This window comes from Heterocephalus glaber, unplaced genomic scaffold, assembly GCF_053883595.1.
Source record: "Heterocephalus glaber isolate CG9 unplaced genomic scaffold, H.glaber_assembly_v1.0 deba00000621, whole genome shotgun sequence".
NCBI classification, from domain to species: domain Eukaryota; kingdom Metazoa; phylum Chordata; class Mammalia; order Rodentia; family Bathyergidae; genus Heterocephalus; species Heterocephalus glaber.
Genome location: NW_028258153.1, coordinates 28,582,851 through 28,604,067, shown reverse-complemented (window position 1 = coordinate 28,604,067; position 21,217 = coordinate 28,582,851). Strand labels below are relative to the sequence as shown.

The 21,217-nt window shown below is 46.0% G+C and overlaps 1 protein-coding gene and 1 long non-coding RNA gene across 6 annotated transcripts in view; one reads left to right on the top strand and one right to left on the bottom strand.

Annotated features, from left to right (window-relative positions):
• The window catches only part of LOC110350518 (uncharacterized), a 33,881-nt gene extending 30,786 nt beyond the window's left edge, over positions 1 to 3,095 (top strand). Inside the window, exon 3 of the long non-coding RNA XR_002397124.2 lies at positions 2,919 to 3,095. This is a non-coding gene — a long non-coding RNA (uncharacterized LOC110350518). The remainder of the gene's footprint in view (positions 1 to 2,918) is intronic.
• Positions 1 to 21,217, bottom strand: part of Tbxas1 (thromboxane A synthase 1) — a 212,159-nt gene that overhangs the window by 47,326 nt on the left and 143,616 nt on the right. For all 5 annotated transcript variants that reach the window (XM_087205913.1, XM_087205914.1, XM_087205915.1 and 2 more), the window contains 4 exons: positions 11,801 to 11,889; positions 9,837 to 9,985; positions 8,035 to 8,165; positions 3,045 to 3,359 (listed from right to left, as the gene is read on the bottom strand). In XM_087205913.1, the coding sequence (XP_087062039.1) occupies positions 3,045 to 3,359; positions 8,035 to 8,165; positions 9,837 to 9,985; positions 11,801 to 11,889 (684 nt within the window). The remainder of the gene's footprint in view (positions 1 to 3,044; positions 3,360 to 8,034; positions 8,166 to 9,836; positions 9,986 to 11,800; positions 11,890 to 21,217) is intronic.

The following is a 21,217-nucleotide window of genomic DNA, read 5'->3' as shown; positions in this document are numbered from 1 at the left end:
AATTTATGTTTCTAAAAAGACAACTTCTCTGTATTCCTATTAGTCAAAGACCACCAAAATGTTACCCAGGGAAAGAGAATGAGTGGAGCCTGCATGGCTGGGGCAGAGCATTGGATTCTCAGAGGAGGGGTCTGGGCCCTGAGCAGCTACCACCTGCTTCGGAATCATGGGAAATCTTTATTGAAATGCAGGTCCCTGAGCCCCAGCCCAGACTCATGCAATCAGAACCTCTGAAGGCAGAGCCCAGGACTCTGTATTTTAACAATTTTCCTATATGGTTTTATGTGCATTAAAGTTTGAAGCCTTTTCTTGCTGCAATCAGTTTATTTGCCCATGGAGTCCCCTCAGTGCCTTGCAACATGGGACATTGTCCTCTGGGGGAAGAAGCTGCAATCCTAGGCTGGGAGACTGAAGGAAGCCAGGCCTTGGTGAGACAGCATCGCCCTCCTTGAGGTCAGAGCCAGGTCAGTCCCACCAGAGATAAGGGGCTGTGTGCATGGAGTACATTAGCACACCCTGACATGACCACATGTGGAGCCAGGTGGCACCTCCTGGGGTCCTGCAGCTCTCTAAATGATGCTACATTTTGGACTTGATTATTTGCTGCCTCTTATTGCTCTGGAGGGTCTAATCTGGAAGGGAGATATTGTTTAATAGTTATAACTTATTGTTTCTCAGTTGGCTACTAAACACCCTTCGGGTGAAAGTCATGGCTTCTACCTCTTGGATCTTCTACCAGCTTCCACTCACCCAGCCTCCACTGTATCTGTCAGGTGCCAAGCACTTGTTAGATGTTTCAGGGACTTTCCTTTAATCTGCCTTCTGGTTTATTCATGTCTGGGGGCCTTGTGTCCCGCTGCAGCCTTCCTGGGACCCACCTTATGCTTCCTACAAGAAGTCACCCTCCCAAGTCCTTGGTCATTGGGTTTGGGTATGATCAACCCCAGGCTGGGCCCATAGGTGTCCCCAGCCCCCTGACCATGACAATTTGCTCCTGAATGAGCAATTACCTTACATTCCAGTCAAAGTGACCTTTGTGACTCTTGCTGGGAATTTGAGGCCACAGGTCCTCTTTCATTCGGGCAAGGAGCAAGGAAGTATGTGGTCATAGACATTGCTACCAGGCCTCCCAGGGCTTTCAGAGGACAGCATGATTGAGAATGGGCCATGCAGGAGATACAGACAAGGTCTGAGAGTAGAGAAACCCAGATCTGAGCACATCTTTGAGGCCTGAATAAAGATCTGCCTAAAGCCACATTTATTCTTGAGTTGTGCAATAATTTGTACTCACAGAAACAAATTTATGAATTTATTTTATTTTTGTTTCATCTTGGTTTTGCTAAAATCAATTTGAGTTGGGGGTTTTTTTACGTATGATGAAATGAACCCTCATATGCCTTCTGACTCCCCTTTCTCTCTTGTAGTAGTAATGTGCCCCAGTCATCTTGATCCTCCATCCCCTCTCCTCAATTTAAAGCAAATGTTAAATAATGACATATGAAACAGGATAAGATAGGGTATAGGATTATTGGGATTCATGCCTTGCAGAGACTCCATGCCTGAAGCGTATTGATTAATGGATCAATGTCAATCTGAGGGAAGCCCTGTCCTGCTCAACATTTTAATCAGTGACTCAGATGAGATGGGAGATGTGCCTGGCGAGTCTCGGGTGACGCAAAGCTGGAGGACCTGCTAATGTGACAGATGGGGAAATCAAGACTCAAAATTATTTTGACTGACTTGTGGTATAATAAGGATAAATATGAACTCTTGCATCTAGGCTCCGAAGATCAATCGTAGGGCAGGGGGCCAGGGAAACCCAGCTTGGCAATTGTCATAACAACACAGAACTTGGTCTCAAGTGGAGCCAAAAGTTAAGGCAATCAGTGACACAGTTATGCAGCTTTCAAATGTTTAAAAACGTATGGACAATAATGTTGAACTTGCCTCTACTTCCCCAGCAGGATAAAGAAGTGGCATTTTCTGGGAAATTGTTTTCAGCTCATTGTATTAAAGTTTTTTTTTCTAATGAAAAGGAACCCCCTTCCAAAATTGTGCATGCGATAGTAACTATGTCAGGAGGCGATGGAATCTCTGATGGGGGTTTGCCCCATAAAGCACAGGCTCCTTTCCTTTTTCTTTTTCCTCTCGCTCTCTCACTCTCTCAACACTGGGGTTTAAACTCAGGACTTCACCCCAAGCTACATCCCCAGTGCTTTTTAAATTTTGTAACAGGCTTTTGCTAGGTTATTAAACTGCTCAGTCTAGACTTGGACTTGCAATCCTCCTGCCTCAGCCTCCCAGAGTACTGGGATTGCAGGCATGATCCACCATACCCATCTTGAAGCAGAGCTTTAAAAAAAGAAGATGATCTTTTTTTTTTTTTGTACGGGAGATCGAACTCGGGTCCTTGTGCTTGAGCAGCAGGTGGCGAAACCACTGAGCTAAATCCCCGACCCAAAAGAGATGATCTTTAACAATTTATGGGTCAAAACAATTATGATACAATAAACATCCTGAAAAGGCATGCGGTGGGAAAGGAGCTCAGCTCAGTTCCCGTGGAACTCACTGTGAGCCCCCAGAGGGAAGCCCCAGAATTGCACTGGACCCGCGGCCAGTCTTACCTTCCTGCACCGTGGCCACCTCCCCGCTCTGAGTCTTCATGCTTGCTCCAGCTCAGTCTGTCCTTGTGTCACTGTCCCTTCCCTGGGGTCCTCTTTTCTGCCTCTGTCCGCGGGCAGCACCCACAGTCAGAGGCTGGGCAGCCACACCTCTTCCCAACCTCTGCCCACTCACCCGTCCTTCCTGGACGTTGTAAGTCCCTGGCCAGTCTCCTGGGCTGTCCCATGACAGTGACAGTGTGTGCACCATTTGTCTTTCCCCTTTCTGTTTTCCTGAGCACTCCATTTTCTTGGCAGCCCAGAGAGATTGAGCAGCAGGCAACAGTCCTACTTCACTGTAGAAACATCGAGTGTGATTTTGGCAAGGCGTTAAGAAGAAGTTTACCCCTAGCAACACTGAATCCCCCAGACCCCAGAACTCACCTGCCTCTCGTGGAAAAGGTCCACCTCTCTCAGAAGCCTCTCCTGGCAGTCCAGGTTGGTGGCCAGCAGGTAGGTGGCGAAGGAGAGCGTGTTGGTGACGATCTTGTGGCCGGCGATGAGGAACAGGAAGGCCTGGCCCACGATCTCATCCACAGTGAGTGGCTGGGACAAGGGCCGGGGCTGGCGCTGTGCAGAGGGGTCCGAGCTACGTGCGGCAGAGGACAGGGCTTCTCCGACAAGGTCGAAGTGGTCCACACCCACGGAGCTGGCAGAACACCGGGCATCCAGCACCATCTGTAAGAAGTCTCTCGGCCGCTGAGGACAAAAGGGGACAACACACATTTGGGTCCTGGTGTCACAGGGCAAGGCTTCTTGGGGGACAAAGGAAGAAGACGTGTGGGTGTAGCTTGTAAAGACTCCTGCTGGGCACGGCTTGTCACTGGATTATCTGGGGTGGTGAGGACCTGGAAGCCACCCAAATGGCCCTCTGTGTAGCACCAGTTTCACAGCTCTGGGGCAGTGAGGTACAGACTGCAGTGATCAGGAAAAGGAGGCGTCTAAAGGGCTGGGAGTGTGTCTCGGGGGTGAGTGTTTACCTGGTGTGTGTGATGCCCTGGCTCTTTCCAGGGTCTCTCTTAAGTTGTCCAAAGGTGGGGCTCAAACTTGCAATCTTCCTGCTTCAGCCTCCCTCAGTGCTGGGCGCTCATGTATATACCACCATACTCTTCCTTCCTTTCCTCTTCCCCCGCCCAGTACTTAAGATTGAGCTCAGGGCCTTTGCACCAAGGAATATCCCTAACCCTTTTCATTTTTTATTTTGAGACAGGGACTTGCTAAATTGCTAAATCACCTAGATTGGACTTGAACTCATGATTCTCCTGCCTCAGCCTCCCAGGAAGCTGGAATTACAGGCATGTGCCACAATGCCTGGCTGATTTTACTCTTTTTTATGGCAGAGTCATACTCCAATGAGTCATACACACTTCCTTTGTCTGTTCAGGAGGAGGCCATTCTGTCTGGGCTGATCTAGAAGGGTGTGGCATCACTTTGTTAAGTAAGAGTAGCGTGCACAAAGGGATTCCATTTCTGTGAAACCACTGAGTGTGCAACAGGTACAATTATGTGCATCCATCCACGTGAGGAAAATATTAAGCAACATCTACCCTCACCTGTTCCCAGGGAGCCGGAAGAGGAGGGAAACCAGGGGACATTCAGTTTTGACTTTGTACATGTTTGCTCTGTTGGTTGTTTTCCTACCAGCAAAACAAGAAAACACCTTATAGGTTTAAATCAGAGCACATGCTCTCTTGTTCTTGTGCATAATTAGGGGCTGTTGTGGGCAGCCTGCATTCTGTCTCATGTGGCGGTCAACAGGGCCAGGGTGAGGGAGGGCACTCGTTTGGTGAAGCTTGTCTTTGAAGTCCCCAGACTTAACATTCTCCTTCCCACTGAATTTCCTTTTCTCCCAGTAATCTCCAGCCCCATTTAAGTGGCCAGAGCTTTCTAACTATTCCCCCTACCTTTCTTATCAGTAATTGGCATATTCTTTATAGTTTTATGACTACTAATTCTAAGTATAGAGGTGTTTGTATATCGCTTTAGCATTAATAAAGTGTATTCTTGGCACATGCCTTCTTTGAAATGCCCTTTAATGTGATGAACAGCAACCAAAATGTTGCTCTTTTCTGAAGTTTATGGGATTAAAACAGCAAGAGTCTCAGAACCTCCAACATCGAAATATTATAATTTCAAAATACTATTTGCAGCATTTTTCAATTCATTGGCTTCTGAATTTCTATTGCATGAATAATTTATACCACATACATTGGCATCCAACTCCATCTTTTTAGTTTTTTTTTTTTTTCTTTGAGACAGGATCTTGCTGTACAGTCCAGGCTGGCCTTGAACTCAAAGGAATCCTCCTGCTTCAGCCTCCTGAGTATTGGGATTATAGGTGGGTGCCACCACATATGGCAAGTCCATTTTTTTTAGATTGTTCTCATCTCATGTGTGTTGCTTTTTCTGTATCATGAGATAATAAGCATCCCTCAAACAGGAGCCTAACTCTTAGCTCCCATCTATGCCTAGCACTGTGCTGAGCACATATTAGTTATGCAATCAATAACTGCACAAATCCAAATGCAGAGCTGTCGATGCACTTTGAGGAAGGCTATGTCGGGTTTGATGACAATGACATGCTGTTTAGAGTAGCAGGTTGGCTCAGGGGGCCTCTACCACACTGCTACTTCCTGGCTTTGTGGCCTTGGAAGGCATCTGCTGAGCCCCTGGCAGGGCTCAGGGCAGAGGCCGTGGGCACCACTCACCTGGAGGCCAAGGCTTTACTTCCTGCCAGCCTTCCCTAGCTGTAACAGCTGAGAAAAAGGTAAAGGGTCAGGGAGTGTTGGTGACCTTGCCCCACCTGGGCCCTGCTCATCACAGCATCCCCATGGCCTTCCAAGGGCTGCATCTCCAGCATCCTCCTCCTGCTTGGCCACTGTCTGGGTGGCTGCTGTGGTCCCAGTGCTAGCTGTGCTGCTGAGGGGCAGAGCAGGATGGCACAGGGAAGATGGGCATCCGCTGTTCCCTGGCTAGTGGATGCTGGCCCAGGATCTTAGTGCATCCCCAGAACTCTGGGTTAAGCCTTTTTTCTTTCTTTATTTGAGATGAGGGTCTCCCTATATAGTTCAGGCTGGCCTTGAACTCACTGTATAGGCCAGGCTGGCAAGCCTCCTGCCTCAGGCTCCCAAGTGTTGGGATTATAGTGGACTGGTTCATTGAAACCCCTTGGGATATAATACTCTTACTCAATTCATTCCTGAGGGCTGGTTGTAACTCAAGTTGGTTAGCAAAGGCTCAAGCTCCTCTACACAGCTTCAAAGTCTCTCTCCTGTGTACAGGCAGATCTCAGGGTCCTTCGACAGACACTGGCCCAGGATTTCTCAGCCACACACAGGAAAGGATGTTGTCATGTTCCTTCCAGAACTCTTTAAAGGTTAAATCTGTATCTGAGACCATCTGGAAGCACAAGTGGCTGGCATTTGGGTCATGACTAAAGACTTTGTTTGTAAGTTAAAACTAACATTCCGGTCATAACCCAAATTGTTCGTATGTCAGGCTAGTCATAACTCGAAGGTCCACTGTATGTGATACAGTTCTGTTCCCTAAGGCTTTGTTGTAGCTTTGCTGGGTTGTGACAGGGGCAAGGACAAGAGGGAAGGTACAGCCATGCCCACCCTATGTATTTTCTAGGGGCAGAACTGTAGCTGGCATCTTTCCTCCTACCCCAGCTTAGCCAGGCTGCCAAAGGGCCAGAGGAGTCTTAGAGAAATCCATTTCAACCTCCCACTAACAAGGCCAGAGCAAGAGGCTGCTCTCCAGGGCCATGTGCCGGGGAGGGACATTAGTGTAGACGGGGTGCTTTTATTTGAACCACATCACGAAGGCAATCCGAACACTGCCCATGCAGGATGGAAACAGTACTGGTTTATGGTTGTATCCAAGAAAAATATACGCCCTGATAGATGTAAGTGTCTAATCCACCCATCGGCTAGGGCTTAGAAAAATATTTACCTTTTAACATCTGTGCTGTATTTTCCCTGTGCAAACACACATCTGCTTGATGGAATGAATGCAGAGTTCAGATGGCTTGAAAGCAAGTTTTCTTAGTAACTGTATAGCTCTGTCTTCACACGGGCAGCCCTGAATTTGTGGTTGGGAGATTTTTCTCAGATCAACTCATTATTTGAAACAAATAGCTGTAGAGTTTATAAAAGGAAAAGCTCTAGGCAGTCCTGGTAATTGGATCTTTAATAACCTCTCACCTCTTAGTAAGTCACTCAGCGCAACAGTTTTTACATTCTCAGCTTGATTCCACAGCCAGCTAATCTCAGGGTAGGGGTGTGGTGTGTGAGCATGCGCCCTCCAGTGTGTGTGTGTGTGTGTGTGTGTGTGTGTGTGTGTGAGTGTGAGAGAGAGAGAGAGAGAGAGAGAGAGAGAGAGAGGAAGAAAGCTTTCAAAAGGCATCCCTTTATGCAAGATTGAGGTTTCAGAATGGTTCTTTCTGTCCAGGTGTGGTGGCACACACCTGTAATCCCAGAACTCAGGAGGCTGAAGCAGGAGGATCGGCACAAGGGAGGCGAGCCTGGGCTACATAATGAGTTCAAGGCCAGCCTGATATATATAGTGAGACCCTGTCTCAAATGGACGCGGATTCCTTTGCAGGCCAATGTTTTAACCACCGTACCTCATGCCTTCCTCTGAGCCATGCAGTCTTTGAGAAGACCCTAAGCCCTTCCAGCCTTGTCTTCCCTTTCAGCCACTTTCTTTCCTCCAAGGAAAGAGCAGCATGTATGCCTCCACTGGCAGAGTTGCTGCTGGAATGAGCTCCCTCACGCTGAAAGGTCCTACTTCTGCTCTTAGCAAGTTCTTAACAGATACTAGGCTGACCCCTACTATGTGCCAGGCAGAGTACAAGTGCAAGGAGGGAAGAAAACTCTGTCTCAGGTGCAGCGAGCTTCTTGGAGCAGCGCGCCCAGCCCTGCCTTGCAGTGACGTCCTCCCTAATGCAAGGCACATGGGCGTGACTGGCAGTTGTGAAACTCCTCCCTGACTTTTATGCCCCTCACACCCTGAAACTCCGTCTTGGCATTTTTCAGTAGAAATAATATGCTCATAAAAACTGCAAGGGTACTTTACCTAGAAAGTTCTGGGCTGCCCTGTGCTTGGAGTGGTGCTGAGCTGCAGCCGATCTGGGGCCGATTTCACCCTGCGCCTCGGGAGTCCTCCTCTCTACCATCCCTCCCCACTGCCCCTGCCCTCTCTCTTTCTGGTGTGACCCTCCTCTACCTTTCTCTCGATTTCTGCTGGCCCTGGAAAGCTCCAGATTGGGGAGGACAGTGTGCGGGCTTGGGAGGGAAGAGGGAGAAAAGAGGCGCCATGCCAAATTGGGTTCCATTCCATTTCAAGGCTGTGCCCTATTAAAACATGTTACCTCTTCTGCTGCTTGCTGGTCCCGCAAGGCAATCCCATTCCTAATGAGTTTGGTAAAAAAGCCATTCAGTTCCTCTCGGTTCTTATTGGGTAGAATCCGGGCCAGTGGGACCATTATGGATGGAAACGATACTTAAAAGAGAAAAACAAAAGTGCATTGCAAAGAGGGCGACAATAAACCACGGCTATTAGACTCCTGTCACCAGAAGCAAGTGTCACCTGGAGCTGAGTCAACGGGAGGGCCTGGCCTGACCCCTGGGTTCGCTCCTAGAGCTGAGGTCACGGCCTGTGGCATCTCTGCCCCTCCAACCACTACCTGCATATAGTAAGCACTCAGTAAACATCTGCGGTTAACTGAGCCCCTCCCCTAGCTGGGACTCAGTGGGCCATCTCAGGCTTTAGATGTAGGTCACAGTCCCGATTCGAGACACCAGGTCACTGTTTCATCAAGAGTGGACGCACTGCAGGTAGGGTCTCACGGCTTAGCGGGGGCCAGAAGCTCCCTTATTGCCTAACTTTCCAGCCATTTGCATTTTCTTTTATTTTTCTAACATTTTCATATTTTATTGGTACATTTTAGGTATACAATATAATGACATTCATCATTGGAAATTTGTACCTTTACATACTCTCTTGGTTCTTACATTTCCCCCCTTCCCCTGCCCTCCCTTCCACCCCTCCATCCCTCCTTATTTACAAAGACTTTGTTTCCATTTTCTCGTATTAATTCCATGCATTTTCTTTCTCTGGATAGGTGTCCCCAGAGCAGTCACCTGTGCTGTCCCTGAAAGCCACCATGATCTCCCTGCGTGCCTCGTGTAGCCTGGGCCCTGTGTCCTTGGGGGTCTGTGTGTCAGGCTCATTTAATCCCCCAGGAGAGAGGTGCTGGCCAGAGCTCCCCAGAGCGGCCCTGGGGTGGGGTGTGAGGGCTGGAGGAGAGGGTGCTTGACCCCCACAGTGACCTCTCCTCCAATTTCAGTGTGGAGCTGACAGAGGCGACAGGAGACCCCACTGAAAGTGACTCAGAAATGGGGACAAAATTGGTTGAGGAGTGAACAGAACTGAGCAGCTCAGCAGAATGGCTGGAAATCACGGCACTCATCAGTAACAATAATTGCATCACTCTGATGCTTCCATAAAAGCAAGAAGATGCTAGAATTGGCCAGAGGCAAAAACTCCCTTGTAAAATAAAAATAAAATCAATGGTCCAGTCTCCACAGCATCAGGTCACCCAGCCCATGACCTCTAGTTTATTACAGCGTGGCTTCTGGTGGAAAGAATTTTTTGCAGGGGAGAAAAATGCTCCAGAAAGTGAAAGGCTTTGGATTCTAGTCTTAGCTCTGCCTTTCCAAGCTTCAGTTTTCTCATCTGAAAATGGGGACAAGAACATTTTGTTGTTGTTTTGAGACAGGGTCTCTCTCTATAGGTCAGACTGGCCTTGAACTCACAGTTATCCTCCTGCCTCAGCCTCCCAAGTTCTGGGATTACAAGCCTGTACCACCACACCCGGCTAAGAACACTTTTGTTATGGGGTGAAGCCAGGACTAGCTGAAGTGATACATGCACAGCATGGTTTGTCACTTGTGGTTCTCATGGTGACAGAAGCAGAGGGTCCTAGTGTTGGAGATAAGAGACACCAGGCATAGGAAGAAAACCCTGGTGACTGCAGGAAGGCAGAGTCTCTGGAGGCCAACTCTCAGAGATCCCTAAGGTCCTTTCTTGGTGGAGGGAATGGAGCCAGGAAAGCTGTCCCAGTTCAGAGGTGCAGGGTCTGCAGCTAGCAGGGGCAAGTGTTGTACTTACAGATTAGGACCAGAAGGGAACTGGGGATGCTGAAGGCAAAGAAGCGCCTGCAGTGCAGCACGAAGGGGTCCTCAGGAGTTTCCTGTGAGTCCACCTGGGTGCCGAAGGCGACACTGGCCACCACGTCAGTGGTGTACGCACAGTAGCACCTACAGAGATGGGGATGCTTGAGGTTTGAAGGGCACTAGCCTTGGCTACCCACAACGCACCCTTCCTGACAAAGCCAGGCGCCCCTGGCCCCCTGAGGAGCTTCCTGCAGCTCTGCGTGAGGTGGTGAGAGAGAAGCTTCAGGCTGAGCAGCAATGGAAGACTATGGGAAGAGACAGGCACTCGGAGGCTGAGGCAGGAGGACTGCCATGAGTTCGAGGCCAGCTTGGGTTTCATAGTGAGCTCAAGAGCAGCCTGAACTACATAGTTTTGAGACCCTGTCTCAAAGGACAAAATAAAAGTATACGGGAAGGGGTGGAAGCCACAGAACAGAGACTCTTACAGGGCATCAATTCCTCAGCCCTCAGGCTTCTGGTGGCCTTAGGCTGAAAAGCAAATATCAAGAAGCACACTGTACACTGTTCTTCTGTGAGGGAGGGGAAAAAAGAGACACAAAGGCTCTGGGTATTACCCCAAAGCTGCGCATAGGAAGCCCACCTCAGGCCAGAATCTATTGATTCATTGACATCCATCACACTGGCATTGATGAATGAACCAGCTGATTATCTAGTTTTATTAGCTCCTCGTGATTTTACAGTTTTTAAAAAGAGCAACAAACAAAATAAACAAGGCTCTTCACACTCAAATAAATACCAGACAAGCTTTTCGACAGGCATCGTGATCAGATGTATATTATTACAGCAACACACACTGCACTTTAGAAACAAATACAAGGAAAAGTATTGGCAGTAGTGCCAGAACACTTAATCTCTTTGGCTATAGGAAGCCTATCCCATAAGAAGCTGTTTTAGACTACAATTATTCTTTTTGGTTTTCTTACAAAATAGTCAGATGAAGCTCTTTTAAAGAAGGCTAACAACTGGGGTGTTAATATCCTTTTATAATTACAAGGTCTATTTTTGTCCTTAATGCGGGCACACGTTTAGCTCATTTCTACACCAGTGCCACAGCCACCAGTTTATCATTAAGGAACAAATGACATTTGCAGATGACTTTTAAAGTTTGGGCTTCTTTTATTGAAAACACTTCTACAATTGGCCATACGTTTCCTTGCCATGGTAAAAACAAAAACAAGGCTGCTGAATGTGAGTTTTTCTAATGGTTGAAGACTTCAGGATTTGCAGTTATTTACTTGGCTTTTGTAGCCAACAAGGCCGCCTTCTCTTTAGCCAACCCATGCACTCTGCAATCAGAGCGCGGACGAGAAGGCTTGGTCAACAATGTGGTGCTATATAAATGCTGGCAATGATTATGCTATTACTTTATTAGCCATGGTGCTTAAGGGTCAATTTCCGGCTGATCTAACCTCCCCATCCTATTCATTCCTAAGTTGCCATGAGCCATGTTTGGCATAAAATAGCTAAGTGTTTCTAGGAGAAAAGCCAGATAATCAGTCATTCCAACTTGGTGTCCACCCTAGCTGTGGCTTGTATACAGAGGTGCCCCATGATTTTCCTAGATGTGAAAACACAGGACGTTTCCCGGGTCCCTGTCCTTTGGCCCAGGCTTGTCCTGTCCATTATGAGGCTGTGCAGGTGGGAGGTCAAGTCCACCCACAGATAACCGCTGCCTAACTCAGGCTTTCCTCAGCAGGCCACACAGCCCTGGGCTTTGGCCACATCCGTTGTCCATTTTAAGTGAATCTCCCTTCTCATTAGTCAACCCTTCCATGCTTTTATGAGATCCTAGCATTCCTACAGCTTGCTGGGCCCAAGGAAATTGTCCAGCAATTATGTGCTGTTACAAAAAGCAGCTGTTCCAAGCTGCGACTTCACATCTCTAAGGCAGGGCCTTACCTCTGGATGTTGCACGGGTCCCCTGATTCTGCACAGCGTCTTAAATGAGCCAGGAGAAGGTCGCAGGCTTGGTTGATGAGGGGCATCATCTGATAATGGATAACAAAGGAGTAATTAGAGCGCCAAGCAGGGAGGGTGTCTAATTTGGCTGTATTCAGTGATTTCTGTAAAAAAAAAAAAAAAAAAAGGACTTTTTTGAGAGCACCTTTCCCACAGCTAAGACTAAGGAGGAAGTCCTAAAACTGACAGATATTTGTGAAATATAATAGCTGTAAACATCTATTTTACCTTAATATTTTTTGAAGGGTGAGCAAAAACGAAAGGATTTCAAGTAAAAATGGTGAAATAATTATGAAAGTGATTATTAGGTACTAACACAGAACCGAGAATCCACTCAGTCTCATGATGAATGCTTAGCATTAGAATAAATAGACCACACTCCAAATGCCCTGTTTCTGGAGTTAACCCAAGTCCACGTTGTGCCAATTATACTTTGGATCTTCCACAAAAACAGAATCTTCGTATCCAAAGGAACATAAGGTCATCCATTTCAGCTTCTTAATTAACCCAGGAATTATATTTAGAGCATGCCTGATGGATGGTTATTCATTTGTGCTTAAGCTGCCTGAACCTTTGAGTACTGGATAACTCGACCTCAAGAAAGCGCCTATCCTGTGCATGACAATTGTTGGTTTCTTTTTTAACATATTAAGATATTTATATTATGGAAAATTTTGAACATAGAGAGAATGATGTAATGAATATTCATGCAACCATTACTCAGGTCAACAAATTTAGGCCTCGTTTTTGGCTACCTGTCACTTTGCTGCAGTGGGTGACCCCCATGTGACTTTTTATTCTCTTCTGAGTGTGGCCAAGCTGGAAGTGTGGAGGAGAATCATGGTAAACAATGCACAGTCTAGAACAGCCCCTTGGTTCGAGCAATGTATTGTCAGGCATTTTTCTGAGCATCTCTTACAGAAAACATTTTGAAACGTTACCATATGTTTAGATTTACTATTTTGACACCAGAATATTACTTTCCTGAGTAGAGGGGAGGTTTTTGTGCATTCATTTTTGTATCTCCAGAACCTAAAATAGTACCTGGCACATAGTAGTTACTTGTGAAATAAATGAGTGAGTTTTACTGATGACACAATACCTACTTTTTTATTTTAAAACCTTGAGGCATTGGGAAAAATGCTATAAAATATGAATCTTCTTGTCAGAATGTATGTTAATTTTATCAGAAGCAAAATCTGGTCCTTGTGCTGTTACTTGGGTTTTCAGTGTCCTCCAAGGTACATGTGGTAAAGACTGGCTGAGGGGGCACTACTGAGAGGTATGGGGCCTTCGATGGGTGTGGCTTAGTGGAAGGTCTTTAGGTCGTTGAGGTTGTAGCCTTTAAGGGATGTGGACCCAGCTCTCTTTCCCATTCTCTCTTTCAATTTAGCCACAAAAGAAGCAGACTCACTTTGTCACATGCTGCTGCCCTGATGGGCTGCTACAGGCTCCAAACAGTGGGTGCAACCAATCACTGATTGTGAGCCAAAGTAAACCTTTTTTCTTTATAGGTTGACTATTGCAGGCATTGTATGTTATAGTGACAGAAAGCTAACACCCCCTCCAACAATTTCTTGTTTCATTTCTGTCCACTTCCCTGTGACAGTGCCCCAGCAATATCCATCTCTACAAGACAACTGTCTTCCATCCCTGCAGCAGCTTCTCTGACCACATGGTTTACACAACTCTATTCTTACGGCTCCTTTATTTTTTAATCAGTCACTCTTAAAAGGCAGCCGCAAAAATAGAACACAGTACTATTTCAGGTGCAGTGCAGTAAATGGTAAATGAATCATTTCCTGTGAGCTGGACCCTGCAGGGCAGGTTTATGTTGACTTTTTCCAGAAGACACATAACACAGGTGAACATGGTTCAGGTCAGTCAATGAAAACAACAGGGTCTTTTCCCATGAATCATAACCGTGTGCAATTGATTTTTTTTTTTTTTTACCCTTTAGGGTCCATTTACTAGAAAGGCTCCACATTTACATTGCATTTACTTCTGTAAAAACAGCTGCCAGCCCTGTGTTCTGAGCAGAACGATCTCTAACCCGCCCTAGAACCTTCTGGTGATTGGAAAGCTGGGCAGAGGGGAACAGTTTGGGAGGCTGTGGGTGGGATGTGGGGGACCTGTGGCTTTGCTGGACCACTCCCTTCCACATTCCCTGTAAGCCAGCCCTGAGGGCTCTGTGGTGTAAGGAAAGACTTGTGTCCCAGGAGCCCCATTAACCGCTCTGCCTGGGGACATGTGTGGACCGCAGGGCATTGGCTGATTCCTCCTTGTCTGTCTCAAAGGTGGTAAGTGTGCCTTCCAAGTCTTCATTCAGATCATGGCTGTGTGGACAGGGTCAAATGCAGACGGCTAGCTATATTAGGTACCTGCAGGGATTTCATCATCCCTTGGTCAGCCATGCAAGAACCTAAATAAATACTCAGCCAGGCACCATCTGGCGGGGAAGACCTTGTCAGGTGAAGCAGAAATGCAGGGTACCTCTACTCCCTGTCCTGAATCCCACTCAAGAAAGAAATGAGCCAGGCATGGTGGTGCACACCTGTAATCTCTGCCCTTTGGAAGGCTGAGTCAGAGGATAGCAAGTTTGAGCCCAGGCTGGGCAACTCAATGACTTAGACCCTGTCTCAAAGTGAAAAATTAAACAGTAGGGCTGTGATGTAGCTCAGGATAAAGGCCTTGGGTTCAACCCTCAAACCAGAAAGAAAGAAAAAGAAGGGAAGAAAGAAGAGAAAAGAAGAGATGGAAAAGATAAAGGAAAAAGGAAGGAAGAAAAGAAAACAGAAAGGAGCATAACAGTTCTGATTTATTCTTAGTAACTGTGTTGACTTTTCATGACTACTGGATTCTTTTCTAAATTCTTACAAACCATCAATAATGTTCCAATAAAGATGTACATCTACATAGGTCCCTTCAAATGGCCCCTGGGCCATCATTTCCAAAAAATCTCAGGCTTCTTTAATGGTCACCAAACTCAGTCCTCAAAGTCACATTTCAATTTTTTTCTTTTTTCTTTTTTGGTACCGGGGATCAAACTCAGGACCTTGTGCTTTCAAGGCAGGCAGCAGCACCCTTGAGCTAAATCCCTAGCCCTCAAAGTCACATTTCTATGACTGGTGTCATTAGCAAAATTCCTCCAATTATTTAAATAAGCTTAATGGTGCAAGTGAACCCTGTTTTAATAAAACCTCAGATACCCAAATATCTTTCATAAGAATAGTAAGATGTTAAAAGAGCAAAACAACAAAAATACTAAAAGGAAGCTGGGTGTGGTGGCACACATGTGTAATCCCAGCACACTGGAGGCTGAAGCAGGAGGATCTCTGTGAGTTCGAGGCCACCCAGGGTTGCATAGGGAGTTTAAAGGCAGCCTGAGCTACATCTTTAAAAAAAATGAAAATACTGAAGGAAGTCTCTTAGATGTTAAGCTTGAAGCTTCCTAAGGTAACAAAAGGTGCAGTAAGAAATTTGATTTCTGTAAGACTCCCCAGAAACATGTCTTGTGTATTAAGAGATTGACTCGCTCTGAAGCCAAGTGAAGACCTGGACAACACAGAGGGAGTGGACCAGCTTCTGACCACTGGCTCCTCCATGTGCTTCTGACTAGAAAGCTTTGTTACTGCCTGATGTGATCACAATTTTCTCCTCTCCTCTGCCTGCTGTTTGTCGAACTGAATGGATAATGACATTTTTATTTGGGCTAATGTGATATGAGATGGGGCATGAAATATGAAAGATGTTTTAAGAAGCAATGTGGAGAACATATCATAAGACAGCAGAGCATGATCTGTGTGCTGGCTAGTAGCCATTATTTCAGATTTTCTTTCTTGCCTTATAGCAGATCTGGAATATGTACTCTCACATGAGTGGCATACAAACAGAAGCTCTCTGAGATGGGCTTGGATAGTCTTTACACAAACCTGGCCATTCTTTCCTGTTTTTGTACAAACGCACACGCTCTGGTTACTACACAGTGCTGCCAACACTCAGACCTTAATCGTGAGACTTTAATTTGGTTGTTACCTTTCATTTTGTAGGGTGATGAGTGATTTTTTTTTTTTTTATGGTACTGGCGATTCAACACAGGGCCTTCAAATTAAGCTGCATCTCCAGCCCTATTCTAATATTTATTTTAAGACAGGGTCTCACTAAGTTGCTAAGTTGCCCAGGCTGGGCTTGAACTTGTGTCCCCTTGCCTCTGCCTCCCTGGGTGCTGGGATTAGAGGTATGTGCCATCACATCCGCCCTGATGAGTGATTTTTCTTTTATCACAGATTTTTCATAACATTTATTGTTCTTATTACCACATAATCTAGTAATAGTAATAGACATTTCAAAATGATTTCTTGGGGGTTGATAAAGAATGTGTGTTTCTGTCCCTCCCTAAATTCATATGTTGTTGTTCTAACTCCTAGTGTAGCTGTATTTGGAGACAGGGCTTCTCAGGAAGTCATTAAAGTTAAATGAGGTCTTAAGTGTAGGGCCCTGATCTGAGAGGATTAGTGTCCTTATAAGAGGTACCAGAGTGTTCTCTCTGTCTGTCTTTTTTTCTCTCTTGTCCTCTCTCTCTTGTTCTCTCTTCTTTCCCTTCCCACACACAAATAATAGGTCACAGGAGCACACAGCAAGATGGTGGCCACCTATAACACAGGAAAGAGAGGCCTCACTAGAAACTAACCATGCTGGCACCTTATCTCCAACTTTGAGGCTCCAAATCTGGCTGTACCTCCCAATCTGTGGCATTGTGCCATGGCAGTGCGAGTTGACCAAGACTGGGGTTACAGTCCAGCAGCCAAGCCTGGGGAGACGTCTTCATTTTGTTTCTCTTGCCTCTGTCCTTAGCTGTCTCCATTGGAGGCAATGCTACATGGATGGCTGGGCAGTTATTTGGCAACTAACAGTAACTACTGAGGATAAGCACCACCTCAGCCTTGGAAGGAAATTCCCATTTAACTTGGACTTTGTTATATAATTTAAGTACCCAGTTTTAAAAAATGCCTCTATCAATTGTGGTGAGGAATTGAGAGTCCAGGTGTCAGAGAGCAAGTGACTGAATCCCAAAAGGTGGGAGGGCCTTATGAGTAGGCAAAAGAGGCAACACAGGAAGTAATGACCAGAAAGAACTGAGTACCTCCCCTGCTCAAAGGAGAGATCCCCACCCTCATAGATTTCCACATTGGGGTGTCCTTTCCTGAGGGTGAGACTTTGTCCTGTTACAGTCCACTTGCCCCAGGGAGGATACCACCTGAAGCCACTGCGAAGGCTAGGTTTCCCTCCCTTGTAGATCATGCTTGTATGACCTGAGCCATTTGCTTAACTCCTCTGTCTTTTTTCGCTCATCTATAAAATGGGAATAATAACGCCTCCCTGGAAGCATTGTGACAAAGATTAAAAACAAAATATGTAAAGTAAAATATGTAGCTCTAGGCAGCGAGTGGTCCCAACATGACATTTGTCCTCTGCAGGATCTCAGCCCCCTACCTGGTTGGTACACTTGGAGTCCCTCCCTTCTCACCCCTTGTTCCTCACGGACAACTCTCCACTGCACCCAACTGCTCTCGCCTCCTTAGGACACTGGTTTGTCCTTCCTTGTGTCTGTTCCTTCATCTTTATCTCCCTACTCACCTCCCATCCAGGCTTTGCCACTGGTCACCTGGAATAGGGATGCTTCTTGAGAACGAAGATGGTAGTATACGCATCTCGGTAGTATGGTAGTATTAGTACAGTGCCTGACACATAGCTGTACTAAACATTTTTGAGAGACTCTCCTGGCCTCCTGTCTTCTCACTTTCCATTCCACACTGTACTGAGTTACAAGATTGATCTTCTGAGTGATGCTTTGCTGAGACAGTCTGGAGGGCCCCATTGACTGAGGGGCACAGCACAAACTTCTTATCCTTCATAGCTCAGCAATATCTGATTCACCAATACCCACATGTGTCATCTTGGAAGCAGATTGTCCCCAGTCAAGCCTTCAGATGAGACCACAGGCAGGCCTGGCAACCTGACCACTACACCAGAAGACCCAAGCAGAGGCACCAGCTAAACCAGGCAGGACTCCAGGGCCTCAGAAACAATGAGCTGATAGAGCTTTGCTGGTTCAAGCTTCTAGGCTTTGGGGAAATCTTGTTAAATGGCAATAGATTGCTAAAACTGTACACATCTGATGTCACTTTCTTGTGGCAACTATTGTACGTTATCACCCACTGTTAGATTTTTTTAGTATTTGTTATATCAGGAGTGAGCATGGTGCTCCTCATTCAGTTGGGTCTCTAGAAGTGTGAGGATGGATTGGCTGCATGTTCCCTGAGCGCTGACATGGAAGGCACCAAAGACATCAGTAGATAGAGGTGCTCTTTCTGTCTTAGTGACACAGTGCAGTCTACTGAAAACTGACTGAATGAAACACCTAGGATCCCCATTGGTCCTATCTCTTACTTGAGCATGGCATTGGAATCTCTCTGAGCTTGGGCCCTCATCCCAAGCCAGGATCTAATTGCCATAAGTTGTGATGTCCCTCTCCACTGATGTTCTAGGATTCCAAGGTGGCCCCCAAGCATCAGATTGAGACTCTAGCTTGAGACCACGGAAAAAGGACCCAACTTCCGAGCCCTTAAGGAAGAAAGTTCTATCGTCCCTTTGCTGCACTGACTTCAGAGTTGCATGAAGGTCTAAGAGGCAGAACCTTATTATTTTTGTGCTCAAATAATTTTGTGAAAGAATTAGAACTCCAGACTGTATAGCTCCTGGCTTGTTGCTTTCCCAGCAAGACTAGAGCCTGCATTCCCTTTGGCTTTCAATTCATTCACTTCTAGGTTATAATTTCACTCTAGGCAGATTTGATGCTATGACCTTGAGAAAGAAAAAATTCATAACTTTATTAGGACTTATAAGATAAATAAATCTGATGCTGGCAGAAAAAGGAGGAAGGGAAGGAGTAGGAAAGAATTGTGATGTTATGTACATGTAAAAAAAAGAAAGAAGGAAAAAATTCACCAATTTTAGGCCTTTGGAAGTCCCAGAGTTTGGAGGATGGAGTCTCTGAGTGCTAGGGGAAACATTTCCTGTGCAGGGAGGAGGAAGGAGGGGATCTCTCTTGTAGCCTGAGTGAGTCACTTACCCATGGACGGAGAGGGACTCAGAAAGGAGCGACAGTACAGACTGCCACCCTGGTACCAAGCACGACCCCCAGGAGCCTGGTCTCCTTGGGGCTACTGCAGAGAGGAGACTGTGGAGGTACAATTTGCACCTCCCCTTGTCTGCCCTAGAAAGATTTGCCCCATGGGTCTGGGGACAGTCTGCCACCTTGGAAATTAAACAGCTGAAGTGGAATCCTTTTCCTGCAGGAGAGTTCTGAGCAGGTCACTCCCTGACTTTCAAGTATTTAATAGCTCCTGTCTCTCTAGTGGAGTACACACCAAACACTCCTCCAGCACAGAGTGGCTGGCTCTGCGTGCCTCAACCTACTTTTCGTTTCTCTCTCTCATTGATCCCTCATATCACACTGTGTTCCAGCCTGTTCGTTCTCCCCTGTTCCCTGAACACACCCTGTGCTGTTCTGTCCAGACGCCTTTGTTCCTGCAGCTCATCCACCTGCAGCAAACTCCCTCTCAAAAGCCAGCAACATCTTCTGGGCTCAGTGCCAGGATACTCCCTGTCCACTCCCAAAGTGGTTTCTGATCCTCAAAACAAGACATGAGCTCTGCGACCACCTTCTACTATGTGGCCATAGTGCACTAATGTATGTACCTTACTTCTCTTCAATATTATAAGCTCCTTAAAGGCAGCAAGACATAATATTTGTGAAAATATGAACTTAACATTTCTTCCTCTTTGGTGCTGCTACTTGCATCTGGAGTGTCCCTCAAAAGCCCATTTATTAAAGGCTTGGCCCCTACTCCGCGGTGCTATTGGGAGAGGGGGGAACCTTTAAGAGGAGGAGCCTAGAAGGAGGTCTTTAGGTTGTTGGGGGTGTGGCCTTGGAAGGTATTATGAGCCCCTGGCCTCCTCCTCTTTCTATCTCTCCCTTCCTGGCCCTGAAGGGAGTGATTTTGCTTTGCTCTGATTTCCCACAAAGATGTGCTGTTCCCCTCCCCCGCCACCCAAGCAGAAGCCTAAAAGCAATGTGTCCAGTGGATCTCGGGCTGAAACCTCCAAACTGTGAGCCAAAATCAGCCTTTTTCTGTTTATAAGTGGATTATCTCAGTATTTGTGGTAGTGATGGAATGTTGACAGACACAGTAGGCCTGTGGGCAACGTTGGTTTGGAGCTGATGTCAGAGATGGGATTTTCTGAATAAGGATGAGCTAATGAGGGTAGGGGAAGGTATTTAAACATAGTGTTTGTAGGGGAAAAAATGGCAAAACAAGTACCTTAAAGTGCTCCAAAATGGTGACTAACCCACGAACAATTAATTCTAGCTAATGAAACTTCTCACTTCCCTCTTCCACATTGCCAAAAGCCACCCAGACATTAAAAACATCCGAGAGTCATTTTTATGCAAAATTTCCTGCTGATAAGTATCAGCTCTGGCCATCTAGGTGAATAATCAAGTGTCATTTCTAATAAGTCAGTGACTCCTGTCAAGAGTTGTGACCAATTAGAACTCACTCAGATGAGGAGGAGGCTGGTGGTGTTGCCAAGCAACCGCGAAGCTGTGAGGCGCATTTAGATGCTCTTTTAGATTTATTTAACCAGTGGCAAGGCAGAATGACATTATGATTCTGGCAAAGGAAAGCCAAATTATAACACAGGATGGGGTACCCATGATGAAGAGTGTGTTTCCTTTTAAATGCAAGTGAAAAAGGAATGTTTTAACAAGAATTTAAACAGTCCATCATTATACCAATTTTAATTAGGAGATTAGGTGTCACTGAAATACAACTGTGTCCCAGGATAATGGTCTCTTGCTGCTAGATAAATACCTAGACATTCTGGAAAATGGGGAACTGGTCAGGCAGGGACAATGTATTTTTGGACTCTGAAGTATTTATTACCACAGCCACACTTGGTTATAATGACTTTCATTTTTATTGTTCTGAAGGATTAAGAAATAAAAGCAAATATTAAAAATAGACTGCTGGAGGCTGACTGATGCTGCCTAGAGAAAGCTGCTTGCTCTAATATTATTGGAAAACTGTGTTCTGCCTTAGAAGCCCTGGTTTGTGACTGTCTGAAGAGTTTACAGTGAAAATTTAAAGGCCAAACAAAACTGATGATGATTGTAATTCTGCAAGGACTTTTGCACTGAAATGGTTGTAGCTATGCATTTACTCATAAGCTAGCTATAGCAACTTAAATTTTTAAAAACTGTAGTCATTCTTAAGCAATATATCTTCTCTAAGG